Source organism: Mastigoproctus giganteus, chromosome 11 (genome assembly GCF_048544385.1).
Source record: "Mastigoproctus giganteus isolate SK-2022 chromosome 11, ASM4854438v1, whole genome shotgun sequence".
In the NCBI taxonomy this organism is placed as follows: Eukaryota; Metazoa; Arthropoda; class Arachnida; order Uropygi; family Thelyphonidae; genus Mastigoproctus; species Mastigoproctus giganteus.
Window position 1 is genome coordinate 113952548 of NC_143585.1, and position 13300 is coordinate 113965847.

A 13300-nucleotide genomic window follows, 5' to 3' on the forward strand; every position below is an offset into this window, starting at 1 on the left:
GAAATCGAACACCGATCATCCATCCTCACTGTGAGAAGGCAGCTACACTGTTTCTGCATTACGAAATACTATGTGTGATAACGTGTAGATTTGTGCTATTGAAGTCTTTTTTTTTTTTTTTTAAGAATTTATCAGCACGAACCTTTTTCTTTTGATTGGCGCTGTTAAAGTTATGTTGCATTGCATTTTTGAACCTCCAAATAAATAAATGAGTACTGTTATAATAAAATATCATCATCATAACGTTATCACGTGTTTATTCAATGAGCTAAAGACGAGGGAAGAAGCTGTGCGCTTATTTTGAGCAGGTTATGTGAGAGCAAGTTGTATTACCGTGTATTTATAGGACATGTTATCTTTCCCGTTTTATTTCTTTACTGGTTTTGTTGTTCGTACTTTATTACTACTTTTTTTCGGACTTCTGTTTCTTGCCATTTTTGGACTCTCAATTGGATTACGAAAGAAGTATGTAGAAATCTTGCTCAAAATATTTGAGGTAACGTATTATCTTAATTTTTTTTTATTTTTTAAATCATAGTAAATACTTTTCGATGTCTCGCACTTGTATTCGCATTATTATTATATTTTCTATATTTCTGATGTATAAAAATAATACATTGCTGTTCAATATAACGATGGTTCAGCGAGGCTCACGACAGTAGGTATATAGGGTACACTTGATATCGAAGTGATGTCCAGACTTCCTGTTGCCTCTTCTTATGACAATAATCGCATTTTTGAAATGAGAGAGGAGGTCAGTGGTTAATCATCCTGAATTCCGGGTGGTGCAATTGCACGAATATCAAAAGGGGAAAAAGTTAATACATGAAGAAACGCCGTACTAGGTCTCAAGCTGGTGATGACACGCCACTGGAAGAGTTAATACAACAAATTTTGCATGTTTAGAATTTTGTTTATTCTAAGTTTTAAAGACCTATGTGCAATATTTTAAGTGAGCTGAACTATCAACAGTAATAGGGCATTAACACGAAACGACTGAATGCAAGCTGCTGCAGCACTCGGAAGCATCAAAATGAACAGAAACCCGTTTTATGTTTTTAGAGAAAGATGATAATGAAATTAATATAAACCTATTTATGTTTGATGGGCGATGAAATCAACACGAGTTTTTGTGTTTGGGGAAGGAGCTTATTTCCTTGTTTGGATCCCATGGCTCTAACAAAGAATGAAAGCATAACCACAGTTCGAGATTAAAAAAGAAATTGTGTTCTCGGGTATTGCCCAATTAACTGATATTAGATAAAATAGCTAGTGCATGCATGGAATAGGGGGAATTCATTGAGCATTTCCATATTAGTTTAGTTTGAGATCGGGCACTACCATAACTAAAAAATATTAATAACCATAATTTAATATTTGGCAACAAAAACAAGGTGAAATGTTTTGGCAGCAATGATAAATTACATGTTGAAGTTGGGTTTATAACAGACTTGGTCTGAAAGTTTTCAAAAGAGGAAGGTTAAAGCATTTAAGGGGTTAGCTAAAAGCATTCTGGGGAATTGAAGCTTTCATGATTACGCTGCAGTAAAAAAAAAAAATCAATCCACATTATTTAGCATTAGCATTAGTAGAGGCATATGATGCAAGAAAGCAAGTTTATGCAGCATCAGCCAAAAAAAAAAAAAAAAACCCAAAAAAACCCGCTCCCATTTCACCCCTAACACGTTCCAAATACCTATCCTTAGATGGATATCAGGATGGCTTCAGGCAGGAGGCAAAGGGTTGTGATAAATGGCTATTCCTCAAATTGGGTTGATGTAAGAAGTGGGGTTTCCCAAGGATCAGTATTAGGACCACTGTTGTTTTTAATTTTCATGAACAACATGGATGAAGGGATAGAGGGAGTGATGTCTAAATTTGCAGATGATGTTAAAATTGGTTAAGTAGTTAATGATCACCGTCAAGCTGAGCTTCTTCAGAGAGACATAGATAGACTTCAAGAATGGTCAGAAAGATGGCAGCTATGCTTTAATCCAACAAAGTGTAAGGTATTACACCTGGGAAACAGTAATCCCAAAATAACTTATTCACTTGGTGGGATTCAACTAAGCCCAGTACTGGAGGAAAGGGACTTTGGCGTTACGATATGGTTAGACATGAAATTCTCTGAACATTTTAAACAGGTTTCAAGGAAGGCCAAGGGGGGTCCTATTGATGATCTATCGAACTTTTGCAAGTAGAGATAGGGACGTGATAATCCCATAATATAAGGCTTTTATTAGACTACACTTGGAATACTGTTCAAGTATGGAGACCGCACCTAAAGAAAGACATCGAGCTTCTTGAAAGGGTGCAAAGACGGGAAGGGTAACTCGCCTGGTGAGATCGGCAAAAGGGCGTCCTTATGAAGAAAGACTTAGAATATGTGGGTTTCAGAGTTTGGGAACTAGACACCTTAGAGGAGATTTGATTGAGGTGTTTAAGGCTGTGAGAGTTATCAGTAAAATGAATGAGGCGAAAATTTCAAGATTATGAATGATGCTAGAACTAGAGGACATAAATTCAAGTTACGTGGGGAGATGTTTAGATTGGACTGCAGAAAGTTTTATTTTAGCCGGCGAGTGATTCCATTATAAATTTCTGTAATAAATTGCCTACATGGGTGGTAGAGGATGACAGTTTGGGGAAATTCAAAGGGCATCTGGATAGTACCTTTGGGTGAAGGAAACGAATAGGGTGATAGGTTTAATTTCCTTTTCTTTTATTAATTATTAGGTTTTTTTAATCATTGTTTTATTCAGGTTTTTTTTTTTTTTTTTTTTGGTTGGTGCAGCATAAGTTATAGGCTTTCTTGCACCATGTGGCCATTACTAATACAAATACTGACTCCCTTGAGTGAGTGTTTTACAGTGAATTACTTGAGAAATAGGTTTTATGTGGAGCTGCAGTCTAATTGCTACTAAATTATGGAACAAGTGTTTGACAGTTAGCTATCATGCTCTGAGATTTTTAGTGGATTTCTATTTAAACCATATATAATAATTATTTTTAAGTTAATCCCAATGAGCTTAGTGGTTCTGTACTTGGAGTCGGAACCTAATGTATAAATAAATTTGTAGTCTTTTATTTCTTAACGTTATTTGTGAAAATCTAGGCATTCACAATAAGAATTTGGTAGCAGTGTCTTCCTTACTTTTTTGTACTTCAGTTCTTACTGTTATTTTGGGTCTCTTCTAATTTATAAAATACTTTAAAGGAAAATTTATGTTTGTCAGCTAATTATGAGTTAAATCTCCCTAATGAGCTTTTTTTTTGGTTGAAATAAGAGTATCTATTGCCCTTTGAAAAAATAATAAAATTGTTCCATTTTCAGCTGTATGTATATATGAGGAAGAATTTTTGGTTTACTTATATCCTAAAGGCAAAGCACCTCAATAAGCTTGGCAGCCTCATTACTTCTAGTTAAATCATTTTGTTTTCAAATTTTTATTATTTTTTTTTTATTTCAAGAGCTATATTATAATATTACTATTGCTTAGTTACAAACTAATGAAATTGTCAGAATTCAGTGAGGCCTACGGTTAATTAAACTTCAAAGTTGGAAACAGTTTCGTGTTTTTATTCGTTTATTATTGAAATGATTACTGGAAATAGGATGTGCATACTATATGCGGGTCCTGTTAATAAAAATGTTCATTGTGTTGCATTGTTCTTCACAAAATTTCCTTATTTAGATTTAAATAGCTGGGGGTGCTGCAGTGCCTATGGAAGAGCTGCCCCTGACGACGAGAGAAGGAAAATGAGGACAACGAAGATATTAAACCTTCTAAACATTAAATGTTGGCATTTGGTGAGAATGAAGTTAGAAAATTGTCAATTACGTTACAGTTAAATGAAAGAGATACAATTCATGGATTTCAGAGATACCTAATTGATAAGACTGATTCAAAAGAATTGAAACATTTGATGAACGCTCTGAGTATGATACCAATTTCATCAAGTGAATGTGAATGGGGATTTTCACAAATGAATTTGATAGTCAGCCCAACCAGAGTTTCGTTGATGACAAAAACAATTTCTTCACTACAATTTCTTAAAATTGTAGGCCCACTACTAAAACATTTCGATCCAGCAAAATACAGTAGACTTTCAGACTATGGCACCTTAGGGGATTCAGGGTGCCGTTATTTAAATTTTTCCATTATCTGGAAAGTTTTAGTTTTAATATATTTAATACAGAAATAATGAGGCTAAATAAGAAATAGAGCAATTAAGATTGCTATTTTATTAACTGCACTTAAAAAGCATAAACATGGTGACAATCCAGTGTTATGTTCTGCCATTAGCATCTGACAAATGCAACGTACTGCATATGGGTAGCAATAACCGAAGAGAAACATACCAGCTGTGTGGTACTATACTCAGGGAGGTGGAAAGTGAAAAACACCTGGGGGTAATTGTGCAGTCAATATGAAGTTCACTGAGAAGTGCACACGGGCTGCCAGGGCAGGTCAATGATATATAGGAATTTTGCTAGCTGGGATAGGGAGGTGATTATCCTGTTATACAAGGCAGTGGTCAGGCCATACCTAGAGTATTGTGTACAGGTCTGGAGCCTGTATTTTAGGAAGAGTGTAGAGTTGCTAGAACAAATACAAAGAAGGGCAACAAGATTGGTGAGGGGAACAAAGGGGTTCTCCTACCAAGAAGCCGACCGGGCTAGCCGAGTGGGTAAAGTACCTGCCCGGCAACCCAAAGGTCGCGGGTTCGATTCCCGCCTCGGGCTTGGATCAAAGTACTGCAAAAACCTTGGGAGGTGCAATATGGCCACAGAAGCCGATGCGCCAACAACTACCAAATCAATCAAAATCCTACCAAGAAAGGTGCAAATTGCAGGATCTGGAGAGTAGACACCTGCAAGGTGATCTGATTGAGATGCATAAGGTCTTGAATGGGTTGAACAAGCTGAATGCTGATGGGTTTCTTCCTCTTGCTGAGATTAAGAACCTGAGGGGGCATAGATTCAAATCGAGGAAAGTCAGTTGTAGAATAGGCATGCGGAAATTTTCCTTTAGCCAGCTGGTAGTTGAATGGTGGAACAGACTTCCATCTTTTGTTGTGGAAGTTGATAGCCTAAATAAATTTAAGGCTGGACAGGCATTTGGAACTAATGGAGGGGTGAAATGGGAGGGTATTTTTTTTTTTTTTTTCTGGCTGATGCTGCATAAGTTTGCTTTCTTGCATCATATGCCTCTACTAATGCTAATTTCTCAGGCGCAATATGGTCATAGCAGCCCTTGTGCCAATAAATCCCACTCCAACAGCTAATTTCTCATAATCTGCTTTCACTTGCCTAACCTCCTTTGTGACATGATTACAGACTAGCTTATATGTACCATAGTCTTCTCTGTCACTGAGAATTTATATGCATCACACGCATTTTTCTTTTCTGGCATCATTAGTTCCTCTGCCATCGATGTAGGCCTAAACCTTGAACAGTATTTCTTAGTTGCTATCAAAAGCCTAGTAGCTTCCAAGATTACTTCCTTGAATGAGTCTCATTTAAAATTTGCTGTTGGTAACATCATCAGTTGGTCCCACTGTTTAAAACTGGCTCAGACCATCATAGTCCCCTTTACGAAAGCAAAATCCCTTCCCTTTACCTCTGATGGTAGTTACATCTTTAAGTAAATCCAAGATCAGTACATTGTGGTCCATGTTGTTCCTTTAGCTGCAGATTCTTAATGCATAAAGAATCACTGCTGATAATTAGATCGAGTATTACTTCCTCTAGTTGCCTATGTAGAACATGCTGCTGTAGAAAACAATCGTCCTATAAATCCACAAAAGCATTGCTAGTGTTCGAGTGACCAACAAACAACTTCCTGTCAATGGGAAGTTAAAATCCCCCATTATAAGACAATTTGATTTACTGGTCCACTATTTCTCTCTACAGTTGTTCGTTATGCTCATCAGAGTCATTAGGCCTATAACACACTACTACTCTTTTTTGATTTCCCAGAGCTTATGGCACGCCAAACTGACATTGCAATGACCATCTGTGTCAACTGGATGCACTTCCTTAGATTTTGTTTTTCTTAATTAGCAGCATAACCTCTCCTCCCTTTTTATTCTGTCTATCTTTTCTGTACACATTGTATTCCCCAAATTCCAATTTTGCACTATTTATCTGTGTGATATCCCAACAATATCTGCCTTTGATGTCTTGACCAGAATATTTTTTATACAATATATTTTATAGAGGCTTTGTTTTCAATAAATTTATACATTCAACGTACAAGTTATTGCAAAAGCATCATATTAGTACAAAGCTAAACTCTGAATTTGCAAAAATATGCAAAGGCGGCATCGTTTAAGTTATATCTCATATTGTGAATACCTTCAGAACGAGTTGCCATGATATTGCACTGCTTCGAATAAGTAACACTTCACCAAAGGAGAAGACTGTTGCTACTTATTCTCAGCTGATACCACCACCCAGAAGGGCCAAATAGCCCTGAAACGGTGCTGTCTTGGTGGTGGTATCTGCTGAGAATAAGTAACAACAGTCTTCTCCTTTGGTGAAGTGTTACTTACTTGAAGTAGTGCAATATCATGGCAGCTCGTTTTGAAGGTGTTCACAATATGAGATATAACTTAAACAATGCCGCCTTTGCATATTTTTGCTAATTCAAAGTTTAGCTGCGTACTAATATGATGCTTTTGCACTAACTTGTATGTTGTCTAAATCTCTCGCAGCCTGAGGCGCTGAAGCCCTTAACGTATTTCAGATTTATACATTCAAAAAGTGATTTTAAAAATTTATTAAATGTTGAAAGGAGTTCACTTAAAAACTATTTATTACTTGAGTGATCTTGGTGCATTGTTCTTTCAACTGAAATGATTTTGATTCTGGTTCCTTTTCAACTGTCAAACATCTTCATTATCAGTTAGCATTGGCTAATCTGTTGGTACCTTCAAGTTTATAAACTTCACATGTGAATGAAAAATATTTATTCAGCTTATCAGCAATGAGTAAAATTACCACTGATAAAAAAGGTGGATTGATATAGTTCTTTCCTTTTACTGCTAACCTAAGCAAAAAATTCCTTGCCACTGCAGGATTTTAGCTAAGGATAATTTTCATGATCTGCCTTGTGATGTAATAACTGCTTGAGTAACTATGTTAGATTAATTTATATATACTGTAGGATTCAGGGTCCAACGAAAATTGATAATCCTATGCATTTCCCTCTCTGCTACCAAGGTCATTCATTCTTTTTATTTTGGTTTAAACGTTGAACAGTGCCCTTTTTTATATAAAAAAAAACTTATATCATCCTCATCTTCAATTCGCCAACATCTAATGAGATCAAAGCTGGCTGTATTGAATGTCCAGTGTGTCCCAAATCCTGTAAGGTGCTTTAAGTGCCAGAAATACAGACTCACACATAATTCTGTTGTGGTCTCCCTTTATTGTATTGTTGTGGAGCCCTTGCATGTGCTCAATGTGGGAGCGTTTTTTTTTTTTTTTTTGGCTGATGCTGCATAAGCTTGCTTTCTTGCATCGTATGCCTCTACTAATGCTAATGTGCTGCAGAGGACCATGAAATTACATAATGTTCAGCTACAAAACCTGCATAAACTGCTTAGGAGAGCATCCTGCATTCTCATGTGTATGCTAGAGGTGGAAAGAAGAAAAAGAAATAAGACAAGGCAGAGCTGAACATATCATATTAGGAGGCAAGAAAAACAGTGAAGCCTTTAACAAACAAACCTACTTATGCTCAGAAGGTAGCAGAGAAATGTTCCATTGGAACTCAAACAGAAATGATTATCCCACCTGATGAGTCATTCACTCCCATCGCACTTTACATGTTAAGTTTACAAAAATCCACACAGAAGGATCAATCAGCTGCTACTCTCAAATCCGTACTTCCTAATGCTCCACTAGTAGTAAAAGTGATTTCTAGAGAAAAGATTAAAAACTTGAAGTACCACAAGTTCACAAGACAAAATGGATGTCAAGGTAGGTGAAGGAGGTATAAGATGATTCAGTGTTGGAACTTTTTGCAGAGGAAGAAATGGACAGTGTCCACATGTCCCTAAAAAAGATAAATCCAAGCCTACAGTGGAATTGTTGATTCTGGCAAAATACTTATGATATCAAAGCCCTCCTACAAAAACATGAGCCAGTTTGCATTTACCTGTATGAGACATTTGAAGGCAAATGAAAAACCTTTTCTTTCATAATACAATTATTGTATATAAGGACAGAACTGAGGATGGATGGGCCCATGGAGGAGTTGCAATCCTTGTGGGCAGCTGGGTCCCATTTCAACTTGTGCCACTTTACTCCAACATAGAAGTGGTAACAATTTGCCTTACGGTAGAGGTTTCTATTAAGCATCTGTTTGATTTATTTGCCACTTGCAACTGACATCTCACATCTCCCAGACAGACTTTGTTGATTTCATTGTGCAGCTGCCCACCCCAGTTTTACTCCTCGGCAATTTCAATGGACATAGCACTGTTGGGTATTGCCAACATTAATGGAAGGGTATGTATAAATAAATGTAGGCCTCTGTAGCTGTGTGGTCAGGGGTGGGAGTGTAGTAGCACATGCTCTGAGTAGACTGGCGTTCAAGTCCCTGACTGCTAAATACTGTCAATTTGCCAACCCACACTGGACTAGCGAGGCAGATTATGGTCCATTTCCCTCAGCATGAATCATTGAAGAAGCTTCCATCCTGCAGTGGGTTGATAATGGTTCAGTTTACCTTTTACGTGTCATAGAGTATATGCCCACTGACAATTACTTCTTTCTTCTAAATATGGGAGTTGACACCTTTTTCCATATGCCTGCTCCTGTATTCACTGCTATTTCGAGACTAGTTTGCGGAACATGAGGAAGACTTCCAGGTATTGCCCTGGCCTCCAAATTCCCCAGACATCAATCCCATCGAGCATCTGTGGTTTGTGTTAGAACAGCAACTCCGATCTGCGGCATCTCAACCATGGACCTTACGGGAGTTAAAGGATCTGTTGGTTACGTGTGATACCAGATAGGAAAAGACACATTTAGAAATCTTGTAGTGTCCGTGCCTCACTAGGTACGAGCTGTTTTGGCTGCATGTGGAGGACCAACATCATATTAGGTAGGTGGTCATAATGTTTTGGCTCATTGGTATAACTAATTTAACATTGCAATCATTACAGTATAGCATAACGTATATCTCGAACATGATAGTGTAAGGTGTAAAGTAAAACTAGATAGCATAATACATATCGCTGTATTTTAGGAATCTATTAGCTTAGTGTGGTATTGCCAAATAATCTTATTAATTTTCTTGTTAATCAATGAAATTATATTTAAATGGAAATCATAACCAGACTGGAGCAGCAAAGTAACAGGTAAAAAATAGCAGCAAAAACTACAGCTCAAAATAGTGCTATGGTTTTGGGGGAGAATCAAAGGAGGCGATTCTCCAACTCATCACAATCTATAAAAATGTGTAACTTGTGAAATGTTTGCAGACCTTCCTGAAACAGGATATGATCTAGTCAAGGAGGATGTTGATTGGTTGTTTGGTTATTGGGAGTTTAATGGCGCATCAGCATCTAAGGCTATTGTGCACCAAGTCCAAGGTAATAAAATATAAATATGTAATAATATAAAATAACATCTAGTTAATATATTATAAACAAAAATAGGGCATAAAACATTTATAATATATTAAACAGAGCAATCTAAATAAAACTATATAGATTAATCAGTTGTAAAAACCTGAATTCATCTGACACATTGTCATCGTCGGATAAAATCTGCCTGAGTGTATAAGGCTAAGACAGATGGTTAAAACACAAACGGTGTTCATTATAAAAATATGTGCATTCAACTAAAATATGACGGATAGTTAAATTTGCTTTACAATGTCTACACACAGGATTATCATCAGCCCTCAGCAAATACGAATTCGTCAGGTGAGAATGTCCCATGCATAGCCGAACAAGAATTACTTCCTCCCGTCGAAACCTGCACTGACTAGAATGCCAAAGCATTATTACAGGCTTAATTTTATTCAGCTTGTTGGTAGGGCACCCATTCCAAGATTCTTGCCAACGCACGCATAATTTTTTGTAGATCAGTTGCTTGCAGTCTGTATAGGGGACTGACAAGCGGATGTGAGTTTGTGGAGTTGCTGATTTTGCTGCTGCATCAGCCAATCATTGCCTCTGATACCAACATGGCAAGGAGGATGTGTTTGTGTGTACTAGGTGCAGAGATGCAAAGAAATTAGGCACCACCACATGGACATTTATGACAGTTTGAAGAGTAGGGTAGATGCCTCGATGGAATTAAAATGGGAGGGGGGGTCAATCAAGTTCTCAAGCTTCCCAATTCAATGCCAGAGCTCACCCGTATGTATCAGATAACAGAGTGGCAATCTTCAAAGCAGAATGCACTGGACCCACAGGAGCCAGTTATTGTCACTGACTACTGTCAGGAAAATGAGAAATATGTTGTGCAAAGACAGGTGGAATAGGACCAGAGTATACCTGAGCAAAGGTAGAGACGCTGTAGAGCAGATATCTTTTAAGGGCACAAAAGGGATATTGTTGTACACGTTGGCATTAATGATATTAAAAGTAAGAGATATGAGAATTTACTTAACAAGTACAGGGCAATGCTGGCAAAAAAGATAGGATTGAATTTCAGTGTGGACAATTCTGCCTAGACACGATAGGAGGGAGTATATTTTGAGAGCCTTGTCAATCAATTCAGCCCTGGAGAGAATGTGCAAGGCTTGTTGGGTAAAATTTTTCTCAGGATGGTCTATGCTTGTTGACAGGAGGGACTGTTTTCACAAAGATGGGCTACACTTGAATAGAAGGGGTGCAAAAATATTTGCTGATGCTATAGCGGTAGTGATAGATGGGTCGGAAAACTGCTAGCTTGGGTGGATACAGAGACTAATAGTTTAAATAGAGCTGCAGGCAGAGGTGAAAGTGATTCTTTTGTTGCTACTATTGGTACATGAAGCAGCCTGGAAAGCAAGGTGTCTGGGATTTCAGGCACTGCTGTAAGACATCATGGAACAAATGAATACATGGGCTGTGTTAGGATGCAAAAAATAATTTTGACATCATGTACTTATATATCACATCAGGAAGGCTTTTAATACTGTTGCACATAAAAGACTGCTGTACAAATTGGAGCAATATGGCATTACGAGCAAATGCATGGAGCATTATCCTGCTGAAAGATAGCACCACCAGAGGGGAAGACCGTTGCCACGAAAGAGTGTACCTGGTCAGCAATGATGTTTAGGTAGGTGTAGACGTCAGAGTGCCTGGCACATGGATGACTGGACCCAGGGTATCCCAGCAGAACATCACCCAAAGCATGATACTGCTGCCACCGGCTTGTTTTCGTCTTACAGTGCATCCGGGCATCATCATTTCCCCAGGTAAACAATGCACACGTACTCTGCCATCCACAAGATGCAACAGGAAACACGATTCATTGGACCAGACTACCTTCTTCCAGTCACTCAAGGTCCAGTTTTGATGCTCACGTGCCCATTGTAGGCACTGTCACCTGTGAACCGTGGTTAGCATGGGCACTCGGAGCAGCCTGAGGCTAGGCAGCCCAATTTTCAGCAGGGTTTGATGTACTGTGTGTTGTGACACATTACTCCCGTCACTAGCATTCCAATTACCTGTGAGTTGTGCCACAGTCGCCCTTCTGTTGCCACGTACCACCTGGGAGAGCCTTCGCTCACCTCAACCATCGCTGAGCCGTGGTCGTCCAACACCTTGCTGGCGGTTTGTGGTTTCCCCTCCTCAGACCACTTTCAGTAGGTACTAACCACGGCTGACTGTGAGCATTCCACCAGCCGTGCCGTTTTGGATGTGCTCTGACCCAGTCGTCTGGTCATTACAATTTGGCCTTTGTCAAACTTGCTGCATTTCCCATCTGAAGAACAAGAGTAACACTGATTAATGGAGCTCAGTATCAGGTGTTTTTTATACCATGTCCTGACCCGTGCATGTGTCGAGTTCACCTGCAGTTGCTTTGATTTGCATAACGACTTGCTGGTCATAATGTTTTGGCTCATCGGTGTATATCCTTGCTAATAATTAAATTCCTTAACTAAACACAAAAAAGATATGTCCAGCAAGTGATTAGAATCTTCAAGCTACTTATTTATCACAATTAAAACCCTACTATTCCTCTGCACTACTTATTACGTGCTACCTACAGTAGGCCTTTTGCCATAGAAGAGTTAAAAACAACTTTAACCAAAGCAAGTGCTGTTGTATCAGATCTAATCCATTATGAAATGGTCAACCATTTCTCATCAAAATCCATGGAACAACTGCAACTGCTCTTTCTGTATGATAGAATCTATCTGGAGGAACAGTTTCTGGATTCATGGCATAAGACAATCATGCTTGCCTTTTATTAAGCCAGGAAAGGATCCCAGAGTCCCAACAAACTACCTACGTATTGTTCTGACTAACTATCTCTACAAAATCCTGGAATGAATGGTCAATGCTTCCTTATATGGTATTTGGAGGAAAATGGGCTTCTCTCCAGAATTCAGTGCAGTTTTCAAAGGAACAGATCCATGTCAGACCATTTAATTAGGTTGGAAACATCCATCTGAGATGCTTTTTAAAATGAGAACTCTTGGTGTCAGTGTTCTTCGATATGGAAAAAGCATGTAATGCAACTTCGAGATTTGGAATTTTAAAAGACATTTATAGCATCAGCCTTAGAGGTCATCTCCCAGCCTAATTAAAAACTTTTTATCCCATCATTCTTTCCAAATTCGTGTAGGATCTACCTTCTTTTGGTCCCTCCTCCAAGAGGGAGTACCCCAGGATTAGTATTAAGTGTTATGCTGCTTTCCATCAAAATGAATGAACTCCATCGCAGAACAGAGTCCTCCAATTATAAACTGTGCCCTCTGTGTTGATGATTTCAGCATATTTTCACAATCCTGCAACATGCCAATGAGTGGCTTAACTCATGGGTAGTGAATAATGGCTTCAGGTTCTCACTGCAAAAGACAGTTTGCATACTTTTTTGTCGCAAATGTAACTTTCACCCTGAACCCGAACTGAGACTTAGACAAAATGTTATACCCAAGACTTGTATTTGTTAGAAAAGAGTGACCTTTCTGTAACATATCTGTCAGCTACGTGCGAGAGGCTTGAATATCCTTCATGCAGTCTCTTTCAGTTCTTGGTGTGCTGACCAGTGGACTTTATTGCACCTCTATCATGCACCAATCCAAATTAGATTACAGGTTCCAGTATATGCATCTAC

The 13300-nt window shown here is 38.4% G+C and overlaps 1 protein-coding gene across 2 annotated transcripts in view; it reads left to right on the top strand.

Annotated features, from left to right (window-relative positions):
• Window positions 1-200: 200 nt before the first annotated feature.
• The window catches only part of Gpat4 (Glycerol-3-phosphate acyltransferase 4), a 326719-nt gene continuing 313619 nt past the window's right edge, over window positions 201-13300 (top strand). For both annotated transcript variants that reach the window (XM_090384714.1, XM_090384715.1), the window contains exon 1: window positions 201-496. In XM_090384714.1, the coding sequence (XP_090240840.1) occupies window positions 350-496 (147 nt within the window). In that variant the 5' untranslated portion in view covers window positions 201-349. The remainder of the gene's footprint in view (window positions 497-13300) is intronic.